We start from the raw sequence: 17,199 nt of genomic DNA, 5'->3' as shown, positions 1-17,199 counted from the left end.
CGTGCAGCAACAAAGACCCAACACAACCAAAAAAAAAAAAAAGAGAGAGAGAAACACACTCTGATGTATTCAAAGATAAAGGAATATGATATCTGTAACTTACTCTAAATGAGTTCAAAACAAAAACAACATGGAAGTAAGGACATGGCTGAACTGAACATCACCATCAATCATATTATGGATATAATAGACATCCACAGACCATATCATTCAACACCACAGCAGATTACACATCCTTTTCAAACTCACATGGAACACTGACCAAGATACCATATCCTGGGACATAAAAAAAAGTTAATAAATTTAAAAGAATAAAAATCATACAATATATGCTCTCACATCACAATGGAATTAAACTAGAAATCAAAAACAGAAAGATAGCTGGAAAATCCCCAAATACTTAGAGATTAAACAATACACTTATAAATATGATCAAAGATGAACTATCAAGAGAATTTTAAAAATATTTTGAACTAAACGAAAATGTAACTTATCCAAATTTGTGGGATGTAACAAAAACAGTGTTTAGAGGAAAATTATAACGTTGAATGCATATATTAGAAAAGAAAGATCTAAAATCAATAATCTAGTCTTCCACCTGTGGAAACTGGAAAAGGAGGAGCAAATTAAATCCAAAGTAAGCAGAAGTAAAGAAATAGAATAAGAAATAGAGCAGAAATCAATGAAAGTGAAAACAGGAACTCAACAGAGAAAAATCAACAAAACCAAGAACTGGTTTTTGGCAAAGATCAATAAAATCAATAAGCCTCTAGCCAAGCTAAGAAAAAAGGAGAGAGAACACAATTACTAATATCAGAAATTTAAAAACAGCATCACTACCAAACCCATGGACATTAAAAGGATGGTCAAAGAATACTGTGAACAATTCTATGCCCACAAATTTGATAACCTTTATGAAATGGACTAATTCCTTAAAGACACAATCTGCCAAAACTCACATAAGAAAAAAACATACAATCTGAATAGGTCTGTATCTATTAAAGAAATTGAATCAATAATCAATAATCTTCTAAAACTGAAAGCATCAGGCACAGAAGGGTTCACTGGTGAACTTTACCTAACATTTAAGGAAGAAATCGTATCAATTCTCTACAACATCTTTCAGCGGATAGAAGCACAGGGAATTCTTCCTAACTCATTCTATAAGGCCAGCATTACCCTAATACCAAAATCAGATAAAGACATTACAAGAAAACTATAGACCAATATCTCTCATGAACAGAAGCAAAAATCCTCAATAAAATTTGGTCTAACAAACCGAATCTAACAATGTATAAAAAGAATTATACTCCATGACCAAGTGGATTTATCACAGGTATGCAAAGCTGGGAAAAATCAATGAATGTAATCCACCACATCAACAAAGAAAAAAATCAAAATCATACCAATAGATGCAGAAAAAGCATCTGACAAAATCCAACGTATTCACGATAAAAACTCACAGCAAACTAGGAACAGAGGGAAATGTCTTCAACTTGATAAAGAATATCTACAAAAGACAGCAAACCACACACTTACTGGTGTGAAACTAAGAGCTTTCCCACTAAGATCAGAAACAATGCAAGGATGTGCCCTCTCACCACTGCTTTTCAACACTGCACTGCAAGTCCCAGATAATGCAATAAGACGGGAGGGAGGGAGGGAGGGGGGGAGAGGGGGAGAGAGAGAGAGAGAGAGAGAGAGAGAAGGAAAGAAAGAAAGAAAGAAAGAAAGGAAGGAAGGAAGGAAGGAAGGAAGGAAGGAAGGAAGGAAGGAAGGAAGAAACGAAAGGTATAAAGACTGGGAAGGAAGAAATTAAACCGTCTTTGTTCACAGATGACAAGATTGTCCACGTACATATGTAAGTACATTCTATGAAAAAACTGACCAAAATCTCCTGTAACTAAGTAATTATAGCAAGGTTGCAGAATACAAAGTTAATATACAAAGTCAATCACTTTCCTATATACTGCAATGAGAAAGGGGAATTTGAAACTAAAAACACAAAACCATTTACATTAGCACCCCCAAAAATGAAACATTAAGGTACAAATCTAACAAAATATGTAAAAGTTCTACATAAGGAAAACACCAAAACTCTGGTGAAACATATCAAAGAATTAAATAAATGGAAAGACAGTCATGTTTGTGGATAAGAAGACTCAATTTGGTTAACATATCAGTTTTTCCCAACTTGATCTAAAGATCCAGCACAATCTCAATTGAAATCCTAGCAAGTCATTTTGTGTATCAAATCACTTGAGAAAGTGATTCTCAAGCTTATATGAAAAAGCAAAAAAATCCACAATAGTCACCAGAATATTGAAGAAGAATAAAGTCAGAGAACTGACTTCATGACTTACTATGTACATGCACCTCAATACATAAGGCAAATGCTAACAACTATGAAAGAGGAAATCAACGGTAACACAATCATAGTGGGGGACTTTAACACCCCACTTACACCAATGGACAGATCATCCACACAGAAAATTCATAAGGAAACACAAGCTTTAAATGACACAATAAATCAGCTTCCTTTAACAGATATCTATAGGACATTACATCCAAAAACAGCAGATTACACATTCTTCTCAAGTGCACATGGAACATTCTCCAGGATAGATCACATTTTGGGTCATAAATCAAGCCCTGGTAAATTCAAGAAAATTGAAATTGTATCAAGCATCTTTTCTGACCACAACACTATGAGATTAGAAAACAATTACAGGAAAAAAACTGTAAAAAACACAAACACATGGAGGCTAAACAATATGCTACTAAATAACCAACAGATCACTGAAGAAATCAAAGAGGGAATCCAAAAATATCTAGAGACAAATGACAATGAAAACATAATGATTCAAAACCTATGGGATGCAGCAAAGGCAGTTCTAATAGGGAAGTTTATAGCAATACAATCCTACCTCAAGAAACAAGAAAAATCCCAAATAAACAATCTAACCTTCCACCTAAAGAAACTAGAGAAAGAAGAGTAAACAAAACCCAAAGTTAGTAGACGGAGAGAAATCATAAAGATCAGAGCAGAAATAAATGAAATAGAAACAAAGAAAACAATAGCAAAAATCAATAAGACTAAAAGCTGGTTCTCTAAGGAGATAAATAAAATCGATAAACCTCTAGCAAGACTCATCAAGAAAAAGAGGGAGAGGACTCAAATCAATAAAATTAGAAATGAAACAGAAGAAGTTACAAAAGACACCACAGAAATAAAAAGCAAATAAAAAAATAAAAGAGCAACCATATGCCAATAAAATGGACAACCTGGATGAAATGGACAGATTCTTAGAAAGGTATAACCTTCAGAGACTGAATCAGGAAGAAATCGAAAATATGAACAGACCAATCACAAGTAATGAAATTGAAACTGTGATTGAAAATCTCCCAACAAACCAAAGTCCAGGACCAGATGGATTCTCAGGTAAATTTTAGCAAACATTTAGAGACGAGCTAACACCCATCCTTCTCAAACTCTTCCAAAACATTGCAGAGGAAGGAACACTCCCAAACTCATTTTATGAAGCCACCATCACCCTGATACCAAAACCAGACAAAAATACTACAAAAAAAGAAAATTACAGACCAATATCACTGATGAATTTAGATGCAAAAATCCTCAACAAAATACTAGCCAACAGAATCCAACAACACATTCAAAGGATCATACACCATGATCAAGTGGGGTTTATCCCTAGAATGCAAGGATTCTTCAATATACGCAAATGAATCAATGTGATACATCATATCAACAAATTGAAGGATAAAAATCATATGATCATCTCAATAGATGCAGAAAAAGCCTTTGACAAAATTCAACACCCATTTATGATAAAAACTCTCCAGAAGGTGGGCATAGAGGGAACCTACCTCAACATAATAAAGGCCACATATGACAAACCCACAGCAAACATCATTCTCCATGGTGAAAAACTGGAAGCATTCCCTCTAAGATCAGGAACAAGTCAAGGATGTCCACTCTTGCCACTACTATTCAACATAGTCTTGGAAGTCCTTGCCACAGCAATCAGAGAAGAAAAAGAAATAAAAGGAATCCAAATTGGAAAAGAAGAAGCAAAACTGTCACTGTTTGCAGATGACATGATACTATACACAGAAAGTCCTAAAGATGCCACCAGAAAACTACTCGAGCTAATCAATGAATCTGGTAACGTTGCAGGATACAAAATTAACACACAAAGATCTCTTGCATTTCTATACACTAACAATGAAAGATCCAAAAGAGAAACTAAGGGAACAACCCCATTCACCACTGCAACAAAAAGAATAAAATACCTAGGAATAAACCTAACCAAGGAGGTAAAAGACCTGTACTCAGAAAACTATAAGACACTCATGAAAGAAATCAAAGACGACACAAACAGATGGAGGGACATACCATGTTCTTGGATTGGAAGAATCAACACTGTGAAAATGACTATATTACCAAAAGCAATTTACAGATTCTATGCAATCCCCATCAAATTACCAATGGCATTTTTCACAGAACTAGAACAAGAAATTTTACGATTTGTATGGAAACACAAAAGACCCCGAATAGCCAAAGTAATCTTGAGAAGGAAAGACGGATTTGGGGGAATCAGGCTTCCTGACTTCAGGCTATACTACAAGGCCACAGTGATCAAGACAGTATAGTACTGGCACAAAAACAGAAATATAGATCAATGGAACAGGATAGAAAGCCCAGAGATAAACTACGGTCAACTAATCTATGATAAAGGAGGCAAGGATATACAATGGAGAAAAGGCAGCCTCTTCAACAAGTGGTGCTGGGAAAACTGGACAGCTACATGGAAAAGAATGACATTAGAACACTCCCTAACACCATACACAAAAATAAACTCAAAATGGATTAAAGACCTAAATGTAAGGCCAGACACTACAGAACTCCTAGAGGAAAACACAGGAAGAACACTCTTCGAAGTAAATAACAGCAAGATCTTTTCTGACCCACCCCCTAGAGTAACGGAAATAAAAACAAAAACAAATAAGTGGGACCTAATGAAACTTCAAAGCTTCTGCACAGCAAAGGAAACTATAAGCAAGACGAAAAGACAACCCTCAGAATGGGAGAAAATATTTGCAAAAGAACCAACAGACAAAGGATTAATCTCCAAAACATATAAACAGTTCATCCAGCTCAATATCCAAAAAACAAACAATCCAATCAAAAAATGGGCAGGAGACCGAAATAGACATTTCTCCAAAGAAGACATATGGATGGCCAAGAGGCACACGAAAAGCTGCTCAACATCACTAATTATTAGAGAAATGCAAATCAAAACGACAATGAGGTATCACCTCACACCGGTCAGAATGGGCATCATCAGAAAATCGATAAACAGTAAATGCTAGAGAGGGTGTGGAGAAAAGGGAACGCTCTTGCACTGCTGGTGGGAATGTAAATTGATACAGCCACTATGGAGAACAGTATGGAGGTTCTCTGCAAAACTAAAAATAGAACTACCATATGACCCAGCAATCCCACTACTGGGCATACACCCAGAGAACACCATAACTCAAAAAGACACATGCACTCCAATGTTCATTGCAGCACTATTTACAATAGCCAGGACATGGAAGCAACCTAAATGTCCATCAACAGATGAATGGATAAAAAAGATGTGATACATATATACAATGGAATATTACTTAGCTGTAAAAAGGAATGAAACTGGGACATTTGTAGAGATGTGGATGGACCTAGAGACTGTCATACAGAGTGAAGTGAGTCAGAAAGAGAAAAACAAATATCGTATACTAACACATATATGTGGAGTATAAAAAAATGGTACAAATCAACCAGTTTGCAAGGCAGAAATAGAGACACAGATGTAGAGAACAAACATATGGACACCAAGTGGGGAAAGCGGAGAGGGTTGGGGAGGAATGAATTGGGAGATTGGGATACCAAATAGTACACTCTAAATATATGCAGTTTATTGTAAAAAAAAAAAAAAACAAAATTAAAAAAAAAACAACTTACTATGTATGAAGCTACAGTAAATCAGACAGTGTGCTGTTGACCAAAAAATAGACAAAAAGATCAGTGGAAGAGAATAGAGGACCCAGAAATAGACTCATATAAATACAGTCAATTGATGTTTGACAAAGGAGCAAATACAATTCAATGGAAAAATAACAGTCTTTTCAACAAACAGTGCTGGGACAACTGCACATCCATATTAAAAAAGATGAATCTAGGCACAGACCTTACACCTTTCACAAAATTAACTTAAAATGAACCACACGCCTAAGTGTAAAACACTGACCTATAAAACTACTAGAAAGTAACATAGGAGAAAATCTAGATGAGCTCATGCTTGGTGATGAGATTTTAGAAATACCCCAAAAGCAAGATCCATGAAAGAAAAAAATTAAGTTGGACCTCTTTAAAATTAGAAACTTCTGCTCTGTGAAAAACACTATTAAAGGAATGAAAAGACAAGCCACAGACTGGGCGAAAATATTTTCAAAACTCTCAGCTGATAAAGGACTCTAAAATATACAAAGAACACTTAAAATTCAACAATAAGAAAACAAAGAATCCAATTAAAAAACAGGTGAGACGGGCTTCCTAGGTGGCACAGTGGTTGAGAATCCACCTGCCAATGCAGGGGACTCGGGTTCGATCCCTGCTCCCACATGCCGTGGAGCAACTAAGCCTGTGTGCCACAACTATTGAGCCTGTGCTCTAGAGCCCATGAGCCACAACTATTGAGCCCTTGTGCTGCAACTACTGAAGCCCAAGCACCTAGAGCCTGTGCTCCACAACAAGAGAAGTCACGGCAATGAGGAGCCTGCATACCACAGCAAAGAGTAGCCCCCACTCACCGCAACTAAAAAGAAAGCCTGCACACAGCAAAAAAGACCCAACACAGCCAATAAAATAAATAAAACAAAACAAAACAAAACAAAAAACAGGTGAGAGGTCCAAACAGACACCTCACCAAGGAAAGTATACAAACTGCAATTAACCATACGAAAAGGTACTTGACATCCTAGGTTATTAGGGAATTATAACTTAAAATAATGAGATACCATTACATATCTATTAGAATGGCTAAAATTCTAAAACTGACAATACCAAAAGCTGATGAGGATACAGAGCAAGAGGAACTCTCATTCACTGCTAACAGAAATGCAAAATGGAATTGCCATTTTGGAAGAAAAGTGAAATGGAATAGTCAGTTTGGAAGTCAGTTTGGCAGTTTTTTACAAAGCTAAACACTGCCTTACTGTACAATCCAAGAGAGCTGAAAACTTACATCTAAACAAAAACATGCAGATAAATACTTAGAACAGTCTTCTCATAATTGCCCAAAACTGGAAGCAACCAAGATGTCCTTCCATAGATAAATGAATAAACAAACTCTGAATTATCCATACAATGGAATCTTATTCAATGATTAAAAAAAAACAAAAACAAAAACAGAACTACCAAGCCAAAAAAAAACAGAAGAATCTTAAATGCATATTGATAAGTGGAATAAGCCAGTCTGAAAAGACTGGCTAAATGCACTATATAATTTCACCTATATTACATTTTGGAAAAGGCAAAACTATAGAGAGGGCAAAAAGACCAGTGGTTACCAGGGATTTGGAGGAATTAACAGGTGAAAATATAGGAAGCTTTCATGGTAATTCAACTATTCTTTAGGATAATGTAATAGTGGATCTATGACATGGATTTTTTTAAATCCATAAAACTGTACAGCACAAACAGCAAACAGTAATGAAAGCTATGCACTCTAGTTAGTAAGGTACTGACTACATCAACTGTAATAAATGTACCACACTAATGCAAGATAATAAAAGGGAAATTGTGTTTGTGTGTAGGAGGTAGTTTATGGGAATTCGCTGTACTATCTGTTCAATTTTTTGTAAATCTAAAAATGTTTAAAAAAATGTATTAATCCAATAAAAAATGTGTAAAAGACTTGAGTAGACATTTGCCCAACAAAGATACACGAATGGCTAACAGACCCATGAAAAGATGCTTGGCCACACTAATTATTTAGGGAAATGCAAATCAAAATCACAAGATATCACCTCATGCCTATTAGAATAACTAGCATCATCAGAAAGACAAGAGATAGCATGCTGGCGATTATGTGGAGAAAAAGGAATCTTGTGAACTGCTGGTAGGAACACAAATTAATACAACCACTGTGGAAAACAGTATTGCAGTTCCTCAAAAAATTAAAAAGAGAACTACAATGATTCAGCAATCCCACTTCTGGGAATACAGCTAAAGGAAATGAAAACACTATGTTGAAGAGATATATGCACCCCCATGTTCACAGCAGCATTATTTACAATAGCCAAGACACAGAAACAACCTAAGTGCCCATCGACAAATATGAAAGCTGTAGTATATGTGTACAATGGAATATTATTCAGCCATTAAAAAGAAGGAAATCCTGCCCATTCATGGGCATTAAGGATGGACCTTGAGGGCATTATGCTAAGTGAATTGAGTCAGATAGAAAAAGGCAAGAATTTCCAACCCCCCAACCCCAAACTCATAGAAAGGAAGTTCAGATTGTGGTTATCAGAGGTGGGAGGTTGGGGGAGAGAGAACTGGATGAAGGTGGCCAAAAGGTACAAACTTCCAGTTATAAGTAAGCAAGCACTGGGGATGTAACATACAACATGATGACAATAGCTAACACAGCTATTTTGTACATACAGAAGTTGTTAAGAGAGTAAACTCTGAGAGTTCACAACACAGGAAAAAATTCTTTTTCTTTTTTTGTATATGAAGTGATGGATGTTAACTAAATCCATTCTGGTAATCATTTCAAAATATGTGTAAGGTATATCATTATGCTGTACACCTTAATCTTACACAGTACTGTATGTCAATTATATCTCAATAAAACCAGAAGAAAAAAAAAAAAAAGAGCATGGGTTCTGAAATCTGATTGCCTGGTTCAAATTCTGACTCCCTTACTTACAAGGTCTTGGGAGCATGCTCCTAAAACTCTTTTTCATGGCTGGGTAGTATTTCACTGTGTATGTATATACCACATCTTCTTTATCCATTCATCTATTTATGGACACTTAGGTTGCTTCCATATCTTGGCAATTGTAAATAATGCTGCTATGAACACTGCAGTGCATGTACCTTTTCAAATTAGTGGGTTTTTTTTTCCCTTTTTCAGATATACACCCTGGAGTAGAAATGCTGGGTCATTTGGTAGCTCTATTTTTAGTTTTTTGAGAACCCTCCATACTGTTCTTCACAATGGCTGCACCAATTTACATTCCTACCAACAGTGTATGAGGGTTCTCCACATCCTCACCAGTTTGTTTTCTTTTGATGACAGCCATTTTAACAGATGAAGGTGATATCTCATGGTGGTTTTGAGTTGCATTTCCCTGAAGATTAGTGATGTTGAGCATCTTTTCATGTGCCTGTTGGCCATCTGCATGTCCTTTTAGGAAAAATGTCCATTCAGTTCTTCTTCTGCCAATTTTTAAATAAGGTTGTTTTTTTGATGTTGAGTTTTATGAGCTGTTTATATATGTTGGTCACATCATTTGCAAATATTTTCTCCCATTCACTAGGTTGTCTTTTTGTTTTGTCAATGATTCCCTTTGTTGTGCAAAAGCTTTTAAGTTTAATTAGGTCCCATTTATTTTTGTTTTTATTTCCTTTACTTTATGAGATGCATCCAAAAAAATATGGCTGCAATTTATGTCAAAGAGTGTTCTATGTTTTCCTCTAGGAGTTTTATAGTATCCAGTCTTACATTTAACCCATTCTTAATTTATTTTTGTATGTGGTGTTAGAAAATGTTCTAAATTCTTTCACAAGTAGCTGTCCAGTTTCCTAAGCACCACTTACCGAAGAGACTGTCTTTTTCTCCATTGTACATTCTTGCCTCCTTTGTTGTAAATTGAGCATTAAGTGAGTAGGTGTATTTCTGGGCTCTCTATCCTGTTCCATTGATCTATATGACTGTTTTTGTGCCAGTACCATACTGTTTTGATTACTGTAACTTTGTAGTATAGTCTGAAGTCAGGATGTATGATTCCTCCAGCTCTGTTCTTTCTCAAGATTGTCTTGCAAGAAGACAACCCTCAGAATGGGAGAAAATACCTGCCAACAAAGCAACTGACAAAGGATTAATCTCCAGAATACATAAGCAGCTCATGCAGCTTAATACCAAAAAAATAAATAACCCAATCCACAAATGGGCAGAAGACCTAAATAAACATTTCTCCAAAGAAGACATACAGATGGCCAACAAAAAACACATGAAAAGATGCTCAACATCACTAATCATCAGAGAAATGCAAGTCAAAGCCACAATGAGGTATCACCTCACACCAGTCAGAATGGCCATCATCAAAAAATCTAGAAACAGTAAATGCTGGAGAAGGTGTGGAGAAAAGGGAACTCTCCTGCACTGTTGGTGGGAATGCAAGTTGGTACAGACACTATGGAAAATAGTTTGGAGGTTCCTTAAAAAACTAAAAATGGAACTACCATATGATTCAGTAATCCCACTACTGGGCATATACCCAGAGAAAACCATAATCCAAAGAGAAACATGTACCATAATGTTCATTGAAGCACTATTTACAATAGCCAGGACATGGAAGCAACCTAAATGCCCATCAACAGATGAATGGATAAAGAAGATGTGGCACATATATACAATGGAATACTACTCAGCCATAAAAAGGAATGAAATGGGGCTATATGTAATGACGTGGATAGACCTAGAGACTGTCACACAGAGAAAAGCCAGAAAGAGAAAAACAAATACCGTATGCTAACTCATATATATGGAATCTAAAAAAATGGTACTGATGAACCCAGTGACAGGGCAAGAATAAAGATGCAGATGCAGAGAATGGACTGGAGGACATGGGGTTGGGGGGGTGGGGGGGGGAGGGGAAGCTGGGAAGAAGTGAGACAGTATCATAGACATATATACACTGCCAATTGTAAAACAGATAGCTAGTGGGAAGTTGCTGTATAACAAAGGGAGATCAACTCAATGATGGGTGAAGCCTTAGAGGGCCAGGACAGGGAGGGTGGGAGGGAGCCATGGGAGGGAGTCGCGGGAGGGAGGGGATATGTGTATAAAAACAGCTGATTCACTTGGTGTACCTCAAAAACTGGTACAAGAGTGTAAAGCAATTATATTCCAATAAAGAGCTAAAAAAAAAAAAAAAAGAAGAAGAAGAAGATTGTTTTGGCTATTCAGGATCTTTTGTGTTTCCACACAAATTTTAAAAGTATTTGTTCTGGTTCTGTGAAAAATGCCCTTAGTATTTTCTTTTTATTAAAGTGGACATAAGTGCACAAAGGCCCAAGGGGGCATGCTCCTTGTACTCAAGACTTCTCTTTCACCTCTCTATCCCAAACTGTCAAATGATTATTTTGTTTTTCCAAATCCCTGCATTACTTAATATTTTCTAAGTTGTAGGGCTCTTCATCCTTTCCTAGAATAGTAGTTACCCAGATACTGCTCTACCATTTCAGCACTAGTGCCTACACTCACAGCTTTATCTAAGGATAGGAGGCTCAGCACAATCTTGAGAAGAGAGGAACATCCTTAAAGCCAGCTAATGTGAATACAGGTTGCCCTCAGGGCCTGACCTTGCTCACTGCCCCTGGTATCACTCCTCTAACCACCAAAACCTGGAATCTAGCTTCATCCGGACTATTTTCCACAATTCACTTCTGTACTTGCGGCATGGCTTTTCTGGTATTTATTTAAATGTGTGATGTCATTTCCGCTCAATTTGATTTCTTAATAGATATCCAGTGACATTTTTATAAGAAATGATGTTCCCAGAATACACCCTTTTCACCAAAAAGTTTTACTGTACAAACAAAATAATGCTCTTCATTTGGGATCCTTTTCAACTCTTTCCAATCAAAACATATCTGCCCTGCCAAGGCAAAATGTCAGTTATCATTTTTGTTTACAGGGGAGAACAGCAAAAAACACTCCAAGGATAATGAAACTGAAGTTGGATGTTAGGTCAGCATCTGTCTCACTCTTGCTGAAAACCTAGTAGAATATACAGGTCCACTTTACACTAAAGAAGTGGAATTTTTCTTCTTTTCCAAGTGTAGACTTGACAATGATCAGCTTCTCTGAACTGAGGAGTCAGCTTCAAGTGTACTAAGGTGTACAGCAGTGTGCACACATAGACAGGCACCTTCCCAGGGCTGAAGAGGTTGGCTGCAGACATAGCAGAATCCAATTTCCTTTCAGTGGGTTCTTCTCCCTGCCTGACAGGTAATAAGAGGTGCTACTCCGCCAAACCTTTCTCCTGAACTCTTTCTTTCAGCCAAGAAACAGGTGAGACATTCTACTCATCTGTGTTTGTAGGACTAATGCACTCAGAAGGGGAAGTGAACTTTCATTTCAAAACAAGCAAAGGAGTCCTGTTTCAAAGAAGCATTTAATTCGGTTCAAAACTGGACATAAATTAACTTTAGAATACTTATGAAACAAATATCTCAAGTTCCTTCATGTTCTAAAATTCTAAGATACTGTAAAATATTATATTAAATAAAAGGTAATAGGTCAAAATAAGGAATTTATTGCAAGGTAAACAAAGTCATTTCCTTAACAAGAAAAATTTAGATATTGAATTTAATGAAGCTCTTAAACTCCAAAGGAATGAAAGAATTTTAACATCTGGGTTGATGTACCCAAAGTAAATCTGTTGTAACACTGAGTAAAATGGAGGTAGCATTTTCTGCGTATGTCACACAACTAACCAATGTGTAAAATTAGCCTAAATGAGGAACAGTTTGAGTATCTTGGGTCATCAAAGACTATATGCCACGAAGATACTTTCAACCTGGTCAGAATACCACAATGTGTTGTGATTAAATAAGTTCCCCAGAAGGCCAGTATGGGTTATTACTACAGGGAACTGGTACCGAAAGGAACAGGAAAGAATAAGCAGGTTTTATCTCACATCCACACCAAGACTGGAGTCATTCCACATCTAACTTCTTCTTGGCAGACACTTTTTGTCCTAAAATGGCATTGCTGGTGAATAATTGAGCTCAATTTTAACTTGGATACACATAGCAGGTCTCTCAATTTCACCGTACACACCAATAATTTTATTCTTACATTTAATTCTATATACAATTTTGAGTACTACAAGGTTGATGTCTCAAAAATGTCATGATGTGTATGCTTTTATCTTCACCATTCACTCACTGATTTATCTATTTGGCAAATATTTAACTACATACCTTATCATATGCTAGGTACTACAGCAGGCACTAAAATTAAAAGGAAAAAAAAGGTCCCTCCCTCTCAATGAGCCTCATGACCCAGTGAAGCAACAGAGGGCAAACAATCACAACTGCAGGCGGTCAATGTCACAATGAGGATGTGCACAGACACAGGAGGGCTGAGTTAAGTGTCAAGAACTCTGCCTAGAGGGGCCAGGAAAAGGCTCTTAAAGGTAGTCCTGGAGATGAGCCTTGGAGAACAAGTTGTATTTTAACAAGGGGAGAAGTAGTAGTAAAGGGCTATGTAAAGGCCTGGAGGCATGAGAAAATAAGGGATAAGTGAGAGCTAAAAGGAGCTTATTATTATTGTAGTTGAAAGTGTGAAGGGTTAGAGGAATGGGGGGGGGGGGGACGGTGTATTGAGACTGTACTGTGGGACTGTATGGTGACTTAGATGCAGCTTCTGTTCCTGAGAAGTTCTCAGTCCAGAGGAGGAAGCAGACCTCCAACAGTTCATTTCAATGAGGTTGGTGTCATGGTGGAAGACTGTGACTGAACAGGTGCAAAGGAGGGCCTTAAACATCAAATATATTAAAATTTTATCATATAGGCAACAGTGAGTCTTTGAAAAATTCTAAATGGGTACCAATCATAATAGCAGCAGTGTGGATGATGGACTGGAAGGTACGAAGACTAGAGCAGAGAGACCAATACAAAGGTTTCTGCCAAAGTCCTGGAAAGCAATGTGATGGGCCTGAGTTAAGCTGCCCTGTTGCAGCAACTGTGCTTTTCTAACCAGGGAAATGGGAGGCAATTCCTTCATATCTATCATTAAAAGAATAAAAAGAAAAATCCAGAGCAATATTTTCTGAAATTCCTTATATTTAAGGGATTAGAAAGAAATTATGCCAAAAAATTTTCAAACCTTCCTTGAAAAAAGTCAACAATAACATGAGTTTAAATTTTAGCACAGGCAAACTTAAAGACAATAACAAGCATAGAGGTAAGCAAATAACAAAATACAAATTTGATGGAAAATTATATATACATTAAAAATGACAGTATAAGACTACATAAAAACCTGAGGAACTTAAAATATAAGTAGAAAAGGCAGAAAAAATTGTATGTGTAGTACAATTTAGTATAGTATATATAAAATATATATGCTAACAGACTAAAAGAGAAAAAAAGGAAATAGTTAAAATAATTTTCTATTATTTTTATTCAATTTATTACAACAAAGAATAAAATGAAACGAAAAAATCAACACAAGATTAATGTTTATTGTACCTAATGGGTCTGACCAAGATGGGTTACATCCAATTTCTGGTTCTTAGTTTCCTAGAATGGCTTTTACAAATGGTCCTACTGTCCAGCCACACTGTTATTAAAATACAAAAAAAAGGTGTGTGTGGGGGGTATGTTGGCTTGAAAAAACCTTAAAATTCCTATTAAGAACAGCTACCTTGTTCCTGATACAAAGACAAGGAAAATTCAACAAGCTAAAGGGACTTAAAGTCAAAGACACAGAGAAAACAAATCACACAATTTTTACAAGTGTGTTTCTCTTGAATGCTTAGGGGAAAAGTCTCCGGAAAATGTTTCTGACACTTAAAGGCTTCTAAGCCATTCAAAAACAACTGAACCAGTCAACAAACATGCCATTTATTGAACATCTATAAGCCATGCACTTAACTCTAAAGATACAAAGGGAAAATAAAACAGTCCCTGCCCTCAAGGAGCTCACAGTCTAACAGGAGAGAAAGAATGGTTACAAATAATTGCAATAAAGTATGGTGAGTCCTCTGACAGTGGTATGTACAAGGTACTGAGATAAGCAAAGAAGAAAGGTAGAATGAGAAATCAGGGTAAGCTTCAAAAAGGAGTTAGGTCTTAAATGAGCTACAGTTAGGTCTTAAATGAGCTAGGAAAGGGAAAGAAGACTTGAAGAGCACATGCAAGAAAATGTGAACCAACAAGGCAAAAGTGAATAACTTTAAGTTATTCCCTACAGTACAAAGAGTGAGGGAAAGAGCAACAGGAAATGAGGTTAAAGGGCTAGCAGGTAACAAATAACAAAAGGCCTTGTATTCAAATTAGAGAATTTAGCTATTACTGAATTCTGTCAAATCTATACTGCCATCAATTACAAGATGCACCATTACTTTACATACTGCAAGCAAGGGAAAAAAAGCTTCATGTTGGGGTCTACTAATAAATTTAGTAGAATACTCTTGCATAAAGCTATACTACCAAAGGGCAACAACCTCAGGGTAAGATAAAGAAATAAACCAGCCATGCAGAAAGGAACAGCATGAAACTATACTTCTCAACTTGCCCTTAGGTGGAAGGAGGGGGCAGGAGGAAATCTCTCCTTGAGAAGTGAATTCCAAGCAGGTCTACAGCCTACTTGTGTGGTCTAAAAACAAACAAATAAAACTAAAGCTACCAGTGTGGTCCTAAAACAAATAAAACAAAACAAAAAAGCAAAGACTTTAAGGTAGTCTCAGGTTGGTCCCCAGATGCCTGGCAAAAAACAAGTGGAAATTCTCTTTAGACAAACTAGACTTTTATCCAGGAGAAAAGCAATTTAAGATGCAATCTCATTTCAAATATGACAAATGCACCTCTTAGAATCAATAACAAATAGTGGATGTTATATTCAGTCTTAAACCGGGAGATGTTTCCAAATTACCCAGAGAACTTCTTAAAAATATTTATTAACAGGCTGCAAACCAGAGATTTTCATACAGGTAGGCCTGAAGCAGGGCCCTAGAATCTCTATTTTAACAAAATACTCAAGGTTTTTTTGAACACAACCAGACAAGATACCAAGACACCAGCATCTGTCTGCAAAATTAGCTGAAAATTCCTACTGTAGAATAAAGAACAACTGCAGGATTTTATGCCAGATCATAATTTGATCAGACGGACACTTCAGGAAGGCCACTCTGGTGGCCAGCAGACTTTGTAGAGAAGATAGATTAGAAGAGGGTAAGGGTAGGAGATGGTGGATAGTAAATAGAACAGTCAGGAGATTAGCAAAACAGTTTTAAGGCAAGAGATGGTGACCATTTAAACAGTAACAATGGGAAGAAAAATAAGAGGATCAAAGGAAGCAGAATTAGAATTCCATAAAAACTACATGAAGGTAGAGGTGTAGAATCTAATTCTAAAAAATTTCAGAAGACTTGCCCCTAATCAGCATTATAGCCACTAGGCCTTGAAAAATAAATGTTATTTGGGTATGGTAATCTACCACCTTTTAGCTGTATAATAAAGTTTAAGTGCCAATGAAAATCCTATACTACATAACCATCAAATGTTCCAAATGCAACTCACACTCAAAATGATCTTGAAGTTCAGATGTAAGCACAGAGGGATTTTATTCTTTCGTGTTTTACATTTCTATAAATCAGTGGGTATGAACTGAAAAATTAAAATCTCTTTGGGCAAAAACAGAGAAAGGATTTTTCACTGTTTGATAACTTTAAATTACAAACAGAAAACAATGAATTAACAAACTTACGCTGAATATGAATGAACTGTTTTGGCTGTTTAAACTCTCCTTTGTACAAGCGATTGTAATAGTTGACGTTGCTCTCTGCCTCAGGAACTGGAATGACCATGCTCTCTTTTTTTTCTCTAAACACTTGCTGTGCTGAAATAGCTCGCTGTAAATGATGTTCCTGGAAAATGTAAAGCAGGCAACATAAGTTGTTTTAATAATGTCAATTCAACACAAAATTCTATTTAAAATTTACTTTGTTTAATAATTGCAAAGTGCTCTGTCAATTATAAATCGCTGTTTGCCACAGACCTTCAAAAAACACTGCCATCATTCTTCCTTAATACTTGTAACTCATGCAGATACCACCTTAGATGATTACAATTTTAGTAAGTAGAATTTTTTAAGATTAACTATTCACAAA

General features: G+C 36.3%; 1 protein-coding gene across 2 annotated transcripts in view; it reads right to left on the bottom strand.

Moving 5' to 3' along the window:
• EPC2 (enhancer of polycomb homolog 2) overlaps positions 1 to 17,199 on the bottom strand; it is a 110,534-nt gene that overhangs the window by 49,747 nt on the left and 43,588 nt on the right. Inside the window, exon 2 of one of the 2 annotated variants that reach the window (XM_057746275.1) lies at positions 16,797 to 16,956. The exons of the other annotated variant lie outside the window; for it this stretch is intronic. Coding sequence (XP_057602258.1) covers positions 16,797 to 16,956 — 160 coding nt within the window. The remainder of the gene's footprint in view (positions 1 to 16,796; positions 16,957 to 17,199) is intronic. 2 annotated transcript variants of the gene reach the window in all.

Source organism: Hippopotamus amphibius, chromosome 8 (genome assembly GCF_030028045.1).
Source record: "Hippopotamus amphibius kiboko isolate mHipAmp2 chromosome 8, mHipAmp2.hap2, whole genome shotgun sequence".
Classification (NCBI taxonomy): Eukaryota; Metazoa; Chordata; class Mammalia; order Artiodactyla; family Hippopotamidae; genus Hippopotamus; species Hippopotamus amphibius.
Note: the sequence above shows the minus strand (reverse complement) of the source record. Positions and strands in the feature narration are given on the sequence as shown.